Genomic DNA, 14,769 nt, shown 5'->3' on the forward strand with positions numbered 1-14,769 from the left:
CCGGTAACAGCCACGGGGTACAGACACATTTTGACTGTGATCTGCCCAGCGACAAAGTTCCCTGAAGCAGTGCCGCTTAAAGAACTCAGCTCAGTTGAGATAGTCAATGCACTACTGTCCATATTTGCGCGAGTTGGTTTTCCTGCGGAAATCCAATCAGATCAGGGCACAGTGTTTACTAGCGCTTTCACGACAGCCTTTCTCGAAAGGTGCGGGGTAAGGCTGTTACACAGCTCAGTGCACCACCCCCAGTCGAATTCCGTTGAGAAGCTCCACTCCGTCATTAAGCGCGTGTTGAGAGTATTGTGGTTTGAACAACAAACTGACTGGGAGCTGTTTCTGCCTGGGGTGATGTTTGCATTGAGGAGCGCGCCGCATGCGCCTACGGGGTTTTCGCCAGCTGAGCTAGTGTACGGTCGCTCGCTGCGATCTCCGCTTCGCATGCTTCGAGGCGGATCACTGCCCTCTCCAATGGCTGCAGACCATCTCTTTCACAAATGGCCGCCTCCTGCGCTGGAGCCTCGCTTAGCAACAACATTCCTTTGAGGTGCGTTACAAAAAGGGGAGTCTCAACGGTAACGCCGATGGCTTAAGTCGAAGCCCCTAACGTGGGAATCAGCCTCAAAATTGTTTGTTATTGATGTTTTTCTTCCTGAGGCAGGATTTTTAACGTATTGCTTTTGTGTAGTGTTTCAAAGTAATGATGTGCTTTCTAGTGCAATTTTCCAATTTGTGGACGCGTTCTGAGTGCTGCTAGTCTACTGTAAGGAACTAGGCAGTACTATAAAAGGGGAAAGAGCCTGGCACGGCTTAGTGAGGGTTGTGCCGTGCTTGCTGACTGAGCGGCTGAGTTTCGGCGCAGTTCTAACGCTTGCTGGGAAAGAGAACAAAAATGGCAACTCTCCTGAAGTCACTTTGCAGTGTCCTGTGTGAACCTGAATGTGAGAACGAGGCCTTCTCGGTGCGCTGCGCTCAAGAAACGCCGAGGGACGACCGACTTCGGTTATGAGCATCATCGAGCGACATCCCTCCGGACAGCGGATGCAGTCCCCTGACCATCGGGATCTCCCTCCCCCGGCGGGGCGGTCTGTTACGTTTCGCCTACGACGCGCGGTGTAGCCTGCGCGGATGCGGCGTACGCCGGGGCTTCGTTCAGGGCGGCGGACATTTTGGCCCGTTCGGAGCGGCCGCGACGCATCCCCGCCGAGCGCGTCCCGGCATGTCCAGTGCCACGTGTCTTTGTGTGTGCGTGTGTGTGTGTGTGCCCACGCTTGTCAAAGCGCGGCGGCCGGGGAGAGGAGCTCCCCCAGTGTGAAGCGAGGAGGTCTGACCGGCGCCGGCCCGGCTGATGCGTCACCTCCTTGTCCCAACGTGTCTCTCAGTCCGTCCGTCGCCGCTGTCACGTGGTGTCGTCCCGTGACCTTCCTTCTTGCCCGCGACTCCAAGAGTATAAGAGCAGCTGCCCCCGGACGCCAGGAGAGAGGCTCCGATTTCTTCTGTTGAGTAACGTGCTCTCCCGTCTCTCTACTTCGGTCGACCTGACCGCCCGCTCTTTGCGATGCTAGAATAAACAAGTTGTTCTGTTAGCAGTCGCCTCATGCTTTGCTGGGACCTTCGGATGCTTCCAGTGTGCCCCAGGCCGCCAGGCCAACGCTACCCTTGGGGCTTGCGACCCATTTGCAACAACGGGCGCCAACGGTCCGGTTGCAACAACGGGTGTCAGCACTGAGGTTCCAACAGCGGGTGGCAGCGCTGAGATTCCAACAGCCGGTGCCATCGGTGCGGTTCAAACACTACAGAACATGCTTTATTCAATCAATACGCTCATCCGTCGTCCGAGGTGAAAACTGCACGTGAATTGTTAGGATTGTTGTCCAGGCACGACCGCTACTCATGTACGACATCCCACAGCACATCATCGGGGATACTCAAGGCATTTGTTATGCAGGACTAGGCATTGTGCATGTTGTTTTTGTTTTATTACGTTTACTTTGTAAAGGAGGTCCCATTGCAGTCTTCGACTTCGGGACCTCCTTCTGTATGTTAACATCTTGTTAACCTCCGCACAGCTCTCAATCAGCTAGATGGGAAGCCGTTCACCTTGAAGAAGATCTTGGGACCATGGCCTCGCATATCGCAGCTACAAAAGGCCACAAAAGCGCTGCTGCGATATCTGCGATATCTGCGACCGGATTGAGTGAGCGCCTGTGATTCGGACTGAGTGACCGACTGATATCTCCAGTGGACTTTCTCTTCTTTTCATCTTTCCGTCCCCCTTTCCCTTTCCCCAGTGTAGGGTAGCCAACCGGGCTCAGTCCTGGTTAACCTCCCTGCCTTTCTTTTATCATTTTCTCTCTCTCTCTTTTTGTAGTCTTTCTAATCATCTGAATAAAATCGATTCTGATTCTGAATGAGCGGCACACACTGGGCACTGAAGATGCACGCTGGTGATCGCTGCAGGCACCCTTGCGTTGACTGCCAGCCATTCACTCATTTCGGTAGTCTTAACTCCCGTCAGTAGCAGCTTCAGGTTTCTTGCATCTTGTTTGCAGACTGCGGTGGCCAACGAGACATCCCATCCCCACCCACAGTTATTGTGCACAATGCTTGCGAATAAATTTCACCGCAATGTCTTCAAGTTCAGCATGTACAGCGCTGCAGTCGCGGAACTTAAATTTTCAGTGAAAGTCAACAGTCGCGCCTACTGTGGATGCACGGTTTGACTTTATGTTCATGGAAAAAAAGAAAAAACGGTACATATTGTATCTTTTTCAAATACGGCACTAAAATTGAGTAGAGACCTGCGAATTTTGTGTCCAAGACAGTAATAATGCATGTTGGCGCATCGCTTGTGAAATTTACATGTCTGCTATACAACAACAAATATGACACTTCGTTTTCTTTCTCCCGTGTCTCAGTGGCCAGATGACTAGTGAAATCATGCAAAAGACTGTTATTTAATCCCAAGCAGCACTTTTACACTTAGCTTTTTGAAGAAAAACTCGACTAGGTTCCTATGGTTGATGAAATTCAACTACTTAAGCAGATGACCTTGAGTACATCCTGTACCACGATGAAGTGCGAGCATTTCAGGCAGCAGCAAAAATATGTTAGCATGCGCACCTGCATAATTTTCACCTTAAAGTGTAAAGTTAAATGTTTCCATAGCACAACCACCAGGTAAGAAAATACAACTGTGTCTCCTTTGTTGTCGACTGTACAGTGCCATGTACATAATGTGAAGCTTGTTTTGCATAGAAGTTTTGTTCACCCATATCTTTCCCAACGGTTTATGTGCAGACATACCCATTCTACCTACGGTGACTGCCCGGATCACGTTCCAGGACTTCGAGTTTCGGGACAACATAGACGATGCACTGTTTGAGATCCCCACAAATTACGCGGAGGACCGCAACCGGTTCCCAGACTTATGATGCCTGGACGACTTGCTTTTGGTGACTTTCGAAGAGCGCCACCGCGTCGTCATGACGCGGCGACCCCGTCTGACCCCTTCCTCCCGTGTCGTCCGCCATCGCCTTCGTCCCATGTGCATCGAAGTTGTCGCACTGGACATTCCCGTCACACTCGGTCACGGCAGCACTTTCTCCTCAACGTTGTCTGTCGTCGTCGATGTGTGATGCCTCCCCCTTTCCGGCTGCCCTCAACATTCCCATCGTGCTCACAGAAGCAATTTCTAGATTTGTGTCGGTGCTGATATACGATGCCCCCAACACCACACCAACCCGCCCTTCTCCCATGAGGTTAAGTCAACTTGCCCTGGACATTCCCATCACATTTAACTTGCAGCCGCACTTATCTCCTCAACATTGTTTGTCATCTTTGACATGTGGTCCCACGGCCTTCCATCAGAGAGCAAGGTGAACTCATCCTCTGTATATTCCCATCACACTTGATCACAACAGCTTTTTTTTTTTCTTGACCTTGTCCATAATCCTTATGTGTGTCAACACCACTCCCCCTCCCGCCAGCCTCCTCCCCACTTTGCAGAGGCTGAGGTCACCTGTCCGTACCCATCATTTCCAACACTCCTGCGCCCCTCCAAAGGTGCGTAAAGACTCCTTTAGTTGTCCTCATCGTCTGTCAAACACATACCATGTGGATTGCTAGAGAGTGCTGCCTGGCGTGTCTCTCTCGTCAACCCTTGTTCCTGCCTTGATGGGCTTTCCGGACAAACAAATGGCATTGCGTGCTGTGTGAATCGTTGGCGATGTCATGACGACTCTATGCGGAGCCTTGCAGGGCATGGCTCCCTAAGTTTATTCTCATGCTTTCTTTTTTTTTTACGAATGGCCTCGTGTATGGAGTTATTTTTGCAGTGCACGTATTGCTGCGTTTGTCCTTAACTCTGACGAGAACACAGCTTTGTCAATAGCACCTATGTACGATGCATGACTTGTGCAAGCTTTGATGACAGATTGTGTTTTTATAACAAGGTGGCTTTCTTTTTTTTTATTATTGCATTTATTGCTGCTCAATCGTAATGGCTAACACGGAAATGTCGGGCTTTCTGGTTCATCTCGGTTTTAGAAATGACTGAAACGACTCAACTCTGACTAGCCCTGCATTTCTAAGCCGACAGTGGACCAACCCTATTAAAAGAAAGAAAAAAAAATCTGTGCGCATCCTCATAGCTCCTGTGTCTTCTGAACTATTCTTACGGAAAACATGGGAGTCCTGTCATTTACGTGTGGGTAATGCGGAGAGTGTGGAATTATGAGAATCCGTACAAATCCTTTTCGGTAAGGAATGCAGGCATCCTTTTCAGTAGGGAATGCAGGCAATATTCCTCAGCCTTTTTTCCTTTCCAGGCTAGCTGCTTGTTTTGAAAACTGGCTATCAGATCTGTAGACTTCTGTCTTGTCAGGTTTGCAAGCTTCTATTTAAACCTAAAGTGATGAGTGTAACTATAGTGCCAACCATCATCGATGTCATACATGAAAAGCTGAGACAACAAAGTAATTACCTCAGTGGTTTACTCTTAAGGGCGGTAAGACACGGTGCGTTATAGACATTATACAATGCTGCAGAATGCTGAAACCATTACCAAAGCCAGGATATTGTTGTTTGAAAGCATGCTCCTACTGTATGTAAGCTGGTGAACTGCAGGAGCACTTAGGATTTAAGCGAAGTGGTTTGTTGTAAGCGCTCTGCATCAAACTTTGCAGCTACGTACTAACAAGTGACAGTTTACAGGCGAAAGTCGTGAACAAATCTTTATCGCTGCCTTGGTTGCAGCCTCACTTTGTTCTTGTTTGTTGCTGTGACACCTTCATCACCTTGAGCACTGTCGTACATTTACCACATTGCTAATCTGGATGTTGCAAAACAGGTTACTGTAAACAGAGTGTTACAAGAACGATGCAGCATAAATGCATACGTATAAATGTTCTTTCAACTTAACAGTTGGCTTGGAAGCATTTTGTCTCATAGATGATTGTACGAGTGGCCCATTTGTTACACAACTGCGCACAAGTGTTAAGTGTGGCTGTCAATGTGATGTCGGTTGTGTGCTTAAGCATAAGTTGCTGCTAAACTCTGACAACAGGTGTGGAGTCTGTGTTCCTACATTGTGCAATGTGCTCCGCTGAAGCAAATGGGGATGCGCACTCTGTTGCGTCTGGCGTGATGCACCTTTGAGGCCGTGGTGTATGGCTATCTCCCTTGGCAAGCGTACGTAGCTACCGAGAGGCAACTGCACTCCCTCATTCCTTGTCAAGTACATCATAGACATGGTGCTAACGAAACTTTGCGTTGCATTGGATTTTTTGAAAGCTGGCTTTGTTGCCAAAATTCATTCTTGAAAGCTCCTTGATCTTCAGCCACAGTAATGCTTGCGTGTGTGCGCGTGTGTGCGTGTGGTATCTCAGCACTCTCACTGCTTTGTCTTGTGTAAGGCAAAGTTCCAAAGTTTGCGTCATGGTAAAACGTGTGCCATGCGTTTGTATGCTTGTACTTACATTTTTGCAGCTCCAGCTGCTACATGTAGCTGCTGATCATTCAGCATTGTTTGGAACTACTGTGCACGTTCTACTCCGACTTGAGTAGCCCACCTGAGGCTACTTTTTGCCCGTTGTTTTTTTGTTTTATTTCATGAGGGAAGCTTTAGAGAATGCTGCCTTCTGACCTACTATGTGACACAGCTTTTACGTATTTGCTAACGCTGCATTTCAGCTGTTGGAAAAGCTGTTGCAGTATTTCGTGAGGCGAGCTTGTGTTGCAGCTTTTATCTGAAAACATTTACTAGTGCTCCGGGCCTGAAATTTGCAACATTTGTGGTGCCTCGAGATCCGGGCCAGTACTTTGCAATGTTCCACTTCATTTACCATTCTTTCTTTCTTATCAGGCGTCGTGGTGAGTGGCCTGTCCCAGTGATAATGCTGGCTTCCAACCCGTTGGAGCCAACAACAAAAGGCAAAAAGAATTAAAAATGAATTGATTATCTGAAATTGCGGCCCCTGGCTTCATATTTGAACGATCTCTCTTCTGCATTTTCTGTACACTCTTATCGCTTGTCTTATTTCTCTCTCTATATATTTATTTTATTTCTTGCATTTTGAGCTAATTTTGCAGGCAGTGTTGAGAGAGGCAACCGAAATATTGGGGTGATAGCTATAACATTATCGATGTTTGGGCTTTTCATGGACCACTTTGTTAATAAGACACTGTCAAGGAGTTAGGGTGCACATTAATCCATTTACAAGTTACTGTGCACACTATAATTGGCACCTATGTTAGTGGGCTACAGGTGCATGTGTGTCTACCTGTGTGAGATGATTACAGAATATTTTTTGGTTCTGGTTGGAGACCTTCGAGACTATTGCCTATTGCACCGTATTCCTAGGAAAATGCCGTTAATGAATGGGGTAATGCATCTGTCACACTTGGTAATTTGTTGCCTCAAATGGATGATCTTTCTTCACTAACCTGCCTGCGAAACGTGTTAAGCATGTTGGCCCGATTGAACAGGTGTCTAGAATTCTTGAACTAGAATTATAATTCTAGTTTTTGGCACGGCTAGAATTTGAATTCTTTGCTGCAGAGTATTTTGAAGTCTGGGAAATGCTGGCGTTACGTATGCTTGCAGTTGCGTGCACTTGCACTGCTGATTTCAAATTGACTTTTCTCCCATCAACGATCTAATAGCTGCTGCCCCTCTCGACAAGTGTTAGGATTTATGTTTTGTTAATCCTGACAATTGTGCAACTGAAAAGAATAATAATAAGGAGCAATGTGGTTTTAGGAGCACAGCTCGTGGTTTTTGTAGTCGTTTAGACTTTTTAGTCTTAAAGGAGTACTGACGTTACACATTCAACTCGTATTGTGTGCATGTCAATTGAAGAAGAGAAGAAAACCAGAAGCATCAGAGCACCTTTCGCCCTCGCCTCTTACACATGCACAACGCTCACTGCCTTTACTTTCACGCACAATACAGGTACTGGAGCCTAAATGATTGGCCTGTTACAATTGTGATTTGGAAAGTTTGGGATTCTGGTTCAGTCAAAGAAATCTTGAAACATTGGTTGGCTTGCTATGTTCTCAATGTGTTTGGTGTTTGTTAAACAGAACCGTGACTTTTAGTCCATTTTTCATTAAACGGTAGCATTTCAACAGGCAGTACTTGGGACAACACATTACTGTATTTAGTCGTTTTCATGAAGATGCTTGAAATAGTAGGCCGGAATGTTCGCTGAATCCGGGTTAGTTGAAATATGAAAGAGTGCACTGAGAAAAGAAGATTGGGTCTTTTTTTTTTAGAGAGAGGAGGAAGGAGAGGTTTTAGGCAAGATGTTATGCCAACTAAACAAGGAGCTGTGTCAGCTCAAGGAATTCCTCTGAAATGCTGAGCAGTGCTTTGGGCTTTACTGGTGGCTTTATACCTAAATTTATCCCTCGTTGATTTCACGTTTAACTTGGTGTAATAGCTGCCTACAAAATTTTCCAGGCTTGTTTTCTTTTTCTTGTCCTTACATTTCAATATTTCTTCAATTTTTTTTCAAATTTCATTTTTCGTTGATAATAATCTGTTTGTCTTGGCTCAAACTTTGAATGCATATGCTGCGTGTACATCTCCTTTTTAAAAACATTGATTGCGTTAGTGTGCATTTGTGGGGTGTGACTTATGAATCGTGAAAACGGATACTTCTTGTGTAGTGATAAATGCAGACACATCTTCTCCATAATTCGTGGATGGTGTAAACACAACAAGGTGTCACTGTTACCTGGAAAACAGGGTAAAGTAATGGCACAGGGTAAATTCCATAGGATTTCATAATTGCTCGTAGTAAGCATTGCACCAAGACAAAGCTCAGTGGAATTTGGTTGCACCAAAATTGAAGAAATTAATGAAAAAAATTCCTAAATGTTAATGTGCTGCAGGTGGGAGTGATTTAGTATTAGAGAGAACTTGTGCGCAAGAAGGCATTATCTGTATGTTGTCACGGCCTTTTTATCACTGTGTTACTTACACTACGGCATGATTCCAGCAAGCATGCTACCCTTATTGGCCATACAGGATTTTAGTAGCTTGGACCCTTTAAATTCTGACATAAGAGTTAATATGTACATAATCTTTTTCATTGGTTTGTTTTTGTTTTATTTGTCAGAGGTGAAAATGAAAAGTCCGAAAACGCTTCAAAGCCACCTAATGAGTGAGAGAAAGCATATTCTTTAAAATTTTCCGGTTCAAGAAGGAGAAAGCTGGAAAATTAGTGGGTTGAGCAGCTCCGACGGCAGGCAAGGTTACAATGTGTTGTAAACAGAATAAGCACTTGTACAGTTAGTCGCAAAAGTTTCTGGCATGCGAGTTTCAAGACGAATATGAATTTCAACTTTAATAAGGCACAAACTTGTAATTTGGTGAATATATGTCTAGGTAGCAGCCGCTGTAGTGTAGGTAGTGCTACACATTGAAGCTTTTGAATTCAAGGCTATGTGTCCAGGCATCATGGGAATGCACCTTTTATTCAAATACTGTGTCTCGTAAATTTATTTGTCGACTGTACATCAAAAGAAGTTGCTCGTATTTGCTCTTTGATAAAAGACATATTTACTGCTGGAGAGATGAATGCAAAGCAAAGAACTGCCCATGTCACTGTTTATGTTGCGGACAGTGTCTGTTGGTATCAAAAGTTAACAGAATCTCTGAAAACATTCGATAACCATGCAGCCTGAGTAGGGTGGCTTGGATCTGAGAAGTTGCAGTTCACAGTACAACTTGCGACCGACTCAGTATTGTTCTCATCAAAAGATGCAAGCCCCAAATAATAATGCTAATAAGTTTATTTCACCACCACAATATACATGGTGGCAGGTTGCCCATAGTAAAAGCTACCTCTTGGACAGCTTGACTTGGCCATCGCCGCCTGGTCGTGAACTTTGGCAGCAGAAACACTGGGTGACACTTTCAAATTACAGTATGTGTGTCTGATACAATAGTACATATGATCCCAACAGGTAGTTCCCACGTGAAAAAAATAAATCACGTACATAAAGCAACAAAGAGGACAATGCAGTAATTTGCTCTATAGATACAATGGAATGCCAGTCAGTAAAAAATATTCCAACAGCTTCTTGCATGAGGTGGTTTCTAGGGCAATATTGTTGTAACAAAGGGCATTTAGATGTTTGGTAGTATGTTTTCAAGTGTTTAGCAGCCATGTGTTCTGTATGTTCTAATGTGCCACTGATCAAGATTTCGAGTGTTGTGTACTTTGTAGCTTTGTTCAGTGTTCATGAAAAAAAAAAAGGATGTATTAGCACTCTGACTCTTCAAAGCATGGCATAAACAAATATTGTACAGTTCAGCGATCGGAACTATTTTATGTTTAGGAAAAAGCTCTTGTGTATGGAATGTTTCAGGAACATTTCCTGCTATTCTCGGAAAGTTTTTTTGCAATATGAGCAACTTTTTGCTGTTTACTTGTGACATTTTCCTCCACACTAAATTACTGTAATTGAGGCGAGAACTAAAGAGTGAATTATATATTGCCAGCATTGTTCTTGGTGGCAGTAGTTGACAATATCGACAAAGTAAACCAATAATTTACGAGTTTGCTGGCAATAAAGTAGGTATAGCCATCCCAGGTCATTTTTTCATTGAATACAACACGCAATGTTTTAAAAGTAGGTACTACTCTTAAATAAACACTGTTGAAGCAAATGTGTTTTCTCAGTGTAACTGGCTTAGTTATTGCTCTAAAAATAAGTGATTTTGTTCTCATGACAATAAATGTAAAGAATTTTTTTGTCCATTTATATAAATTTGAGAGGGCAGAATTCACAGTACCTACTCGAGCATTTGCTTCAATTTCTGAAAAAGACGTACTTGTATTGTCAGCATAGATGATATACTTTGCAGGGGTAAATATGTGCACAGTATCATTAATGCAAATATTTAAAAAAGAGGACCCGGTACGCTCCCCTGAGGAACACTGTAGTGAAGTGGTTTCATTTCCAATATATGCCCTTTATTACTGACAGCTTGTCTGTGATTTGAGGTGAAATTGAGCAGAAATTGAGTTTTTTTTTTTTTTTCACAGAACCTGTGCCCCATGAACTTTTGATGCCAGCTTTATGCATACTGAGGAAAGAAAAGTTTGTAAGTCTCTTTGCCTAAACGTTAAAACACAGCTGATCTGGCAAACAACGGAGCAGGCCACACGCTATTTGGGTGCTACAATCGTTGTGCACCTTGAGTAAAAAACTCGACTTTGGTAATGAATCCCATGCAAACTACATGACCAAGAGAAACTAAATGCAAAGGCACTGCTTTAAAGACTTTGGAACTTGTGTTCAGTCTGCATTTCTTTAAATTCTACAATATTGTATGCTAAAGTATTGCTAAAATGTTTGTGGGATTAGAGCATGAGCATTGCTGCAGCATTCACATCAAGAGTTAATAATTGTCAGGAGCGGGGAATGGCTTGCGAGAAACTACTTTGCTCACTGTTGCACAGTGTGTCTTTGTGGGGGCTTCTTTGCAGATTGTTCATGTTTCATCGCCGCACTTTTGTGTTTCTTGCATTTGGTGATTGTTTTGTTCAATTCCAGCAGCTCACAGACTGTTCTGGTGTCAGAGTGTAACACAAATTTTCTCACTGTCATTTTCACTTGGTGTCTACGTGAAATCTGGCAGCAGTACTGCATGGTATTGCTTATGCTAACGGCTCTCATTGTGTCTCACCGAAAACTGTGCGAGCTGATATTCAAAACAGCCTTTTCTTTCGTGCACATCTGTCTTGTAACTGCCAGCTTGCTCTGTGTTGGTATTACGTGGGCACAAAGTTTGAAATTAACAGGACACCCGGGGGAGGACGGGTGGGAGAGTTTTAACGCACTTCTATCACATTAGCTATGGGGCACTAGCATAGCACATACTAGCTCAGCCATGCCAAGGGGTACGCACAATGTGGCACAACTGTTGCATGCAAAGATGGTTAAAGTTGTAGTAGTTATGATAGCAGCTAGCTAAAACTTTCTCTTAAACCCATTTAAGCTGGTAATTTATTCTTTGATACATTTATTTACATTTCTATAGTGGAAAACATTTTATATTTTATCAGACAGAAAGAAAGCGAAACTTCCCCTTATCGAACTTGGTGGAGGTTGAGTCATCAAGCCCACATCATCAAATGGGTGTCATGGATTTCATGCAATTTTCATGTATGTGGGACATTTTTACACATCGGAATTTGTTAACACTTGCTAAGTTATTTGTATAGAATGCAATCTAATCATCCTTTTTTGATAAATAATAGGCGAATGCTGACTAGGCCCTGTCAGACTCCTTGCATGGGTAGATGGTGTGTCAACTTCAAGATGGTGCCAGCACTGTGTTCGTTGCGTATTTCTTGTTTATTGGTTATTATTATTAATATTATCTTTTTTTTGGTTTAACAAGCTTTCACTCGGAGGATGACTGAAATTGTTGTTATTCCAAAAGTGGGGTTGACTAATCCAGCTTAATTTGATCAACCTGTTTGGTGGCCCTTAAACAACTGTTGTGCCATTGCACATCTGCTATGTATTGTGCATATGTTGTTTTGGTGAATCGCATTGCATCGTCTGCTTCGATGCATCGCACACGACTTAGCTCACTCACGATTCGCTCTCTCTACATGCACCTGTATAGCCAAACTTTCTTTTTATTCCCGAGTTTGGCAAGGAGCCTTCAAGCAGCAATGTGAGCTGTGTATGTTGGTACGGCTTCACCAGTCATTTTGATTTTAATGTGTGCATGTATGCGTGTTGTTTGTACATGTGTGAACCATTATTGTACAAAGGTGTAATATATTCCAGAGACCATATGCAAATACCTTCCGCCAAGCATCAAAGAATGAAGTGAAGCCTATAGAGTCAGAGGGAAACATTATTTTATGCCTATAATAGCTAAAGGAAAACTATACTCAAGTGAACATTTCAAAGTCGAAACCTCCCCACCCCCAATAGTGCTGTGTAAGGTGGTGGCGTGTTGTTCCCTGCACGCGTGTTTCCCGGTTTCTGCCTGGTGGGGGTATGGAGACATGGTTGTTAGGTAGGTGTGGTAACGAAGGTGGTTGCAGTATACCACATGATGGTGTGGGGTGCATTTAGACCTGAAGTGTGTTAACTTCAATTCTCCACTGTTACTTATGTCTCCAGTTTGTAGTTTTTTCTGACAGACCAATTGGTGTTCACAGCTGATGTGGCATGACGATAATTGTCACACCGTGTGACACTGAACAATGCATGTGCGCTCTGTCTAGATCTGAAGTGTGAGCTTCCCATTGGTGCTCAAGGCCTCTGGTTTGCAGTTGTTCTGAATCAGTGTTAATTCGCTTTTAACGTAGTGACAGTATCGTCACACCATGTGACACACTGAAGCAATGAATGTGCACTTTGTTGGAATTTAACAAACTGCGCTGATTAGCTTAAGAGGATGCTTGAACAGCGTTACATAAAAGGGATCATTTCATCCCTTAGGTACTGGCCTCATCCAGTAAATAAACAAATAAAAGGAAGAAAGGGAAGGATAGAGGTGGTAGCACTGGGTAGAGCACCTCTTGGCAATGGAACCTCAAGGCTATGCGATTGGTACAGTGTGGTTTAACCTTGCTCATCCCCTGTCAAAGCAGGAACTGGAAACACGCTGCCTCCAAATACAGATTTAAACAGTGCAGGATAATATATAGTGTAACTATTTTGACTATTTTTTGATGACATGAACTTAGATGTTTATTTTAGTATTATCCACATTTAGACAAAATATAGTAGCCCCTTCCTGTAAAGCATTTTTTTACTGATGTGGAAGCTGTTTTTATGTTGCAGTAAATTCATAGCTTTAAATTTATAGACCCACCATCCCTTTGCAGTAAGGAAAAAAAAGGACATTGCATCATCACATTGGTTGTTTTGTGCGAACCGTATCTCATCTGTTTTGCCTGTTTGAATTGTGATTTAAGGGGTTTTGTCTATATGGATTACTGTGCTTGTTTGTAGCAAGCAGAATGAGAGAGAAAAGGAAGAATTGATTTTGTTAATTGTGTATGACTAAATATTGGTCAAAAAATGGAAAGAAAGATGTTTGGTCAATGCAATAAATATATAATAATAAAAAAATGACCTGTCATTCAATAGCGTTGCCTTTGCTGTATCGAGTATTGACTGCATTGTAAGAACTAGCCCACGGGAAGCTTATTGCAGTGTCGGTGGACTTGTGTAACAAGGGAGTGAAAGTGTCCTTCGGTTAGAAACGTTTAGCAGGTGCTTTTCAGTCTGAGAAAATGGCGCTCCTCCAAAGCAGGGTGAGGCTTAAAACAGATACATACACTGGGCCAGCATCCGTTTCCTTGCTCACTCTACTTTTTTAGCATCATTTCCTACAATGCTGTTAAATGTTGTCCAGCTTCCTGGTCTTCTGAGAAAATTTTTGCTTGAATTTTGTTTGCAGCTATGTTCTGAATTAGAATAATTTTATCTTTTCTTTTGTTGTGCAAATGTTACTTTTGCTAGAGAGACCTAAATGGAATAGCAGAATGGGTAGCAACATGTGACAAAGTGCAATGAACAACTACATGCCGGAAACATCCTTGCATTGCACAAAAGAATGAAAAAAAAATTGTGTTGACGATATTTTGGCCATGGGAAGATAAATTGTACCTTTTCAATAAGAGTCCTGCACGTCTCCGTTAAGAGAACATTTCGGTTTAAGACATCTCAAGATGTCAACCATTATCCACTCTGCTGCTAGTGTTTACACCTTTTACTGTTTCAGTATGCCAGGTGTTCTTTAAATGCAGTTGCATACCTGCCAACTCCAAGATTTTTCATAAATATACAAATTAGGGCGTGTTTTATGATTTCACGTATGTTATGCCAAGCTTTATGAATACTAAGTCCCCTTTGCAAAAACGTTTTGGACAGCAGTTACCAAAAATTTCATTGCGAGTCTTATGGTGCTGAATGGATGCCATATGAGGTACTTGCTCTGAGCAAGTTTATGCAGACAAGTTCCTGAAGCAGGTGAAATTACGAACACCAAAGTTACTGAAAAAGTCACTTTTATCGAAGTGTGCTGCTTGTCAATATTTATGCCAAGTCTGTTGGTGTCTCTTTGCTTCTTCTAAAGATAAAGCATTTCTTTAATAAATTTACGTATGCATCCCTAGAAAGTCACGTGTTCAGGGCAAGCTTTAGAAAAAAGGGCTAACCCCCGACCTCCTCCCCTCAGTTTCGTGTCCGTGGAACTTTACGAAACTGTTCACAGGTTGG

The 14,769-nt window shown here is 43.3% G+C and overlaps 1 protein-coding gene across 9 annotated transcripts in view; it reads left to right on the forward strand.

Annotated features, from left to right (window-relative positions):
- Nucleotides 1-13,617, forward strand: part of LOC135916523 (ankyrin repeat domain-containing protein 13C) — a 55,307-nt gene extending 41,690 nt beyond the window's left edge. For 2 of the 9 annotated variants that reach the window (XM_065449921.2, XM_065449923.2), the window contains exon 13: nt 3,301-6,467. In XM_065449921.2, coding sequence (XP_065305993.1) covers nt 3,301-3,434 — 134 coding nt within the window. In that variant the 3' untranslated portion in view covers nt 3,435-6,467. Of the gene's footprint in view, nt 1-3,300; nt 6,468-10,559; nt 10,619-11,777 lie in introns of those variants that run through there. The other 7 variants (XR_011508416.1, XR_011508415.1, XR_010568968.2 and 4 more) reach the window with 7 other exon arrangements.
- Nucleotides 13,618-14,769: the final 1,152 nt, after the last annotated feature.

This window comes from Dermacentor albipictus, chromosome 9 (assembly GCF_038994185.2).
Source record: "Dermacentor albipictus isolate Rhodes 1998 colony chromosome 9, USDA_Dalb.pri_finalv2, whole genome shotgun sequence".
NCBI lineage: Eukaryota > Metazoa > Arthropoda > Arachnida > Ixodida > Ixodidae > Dermacentor > Dermacentor albipictus.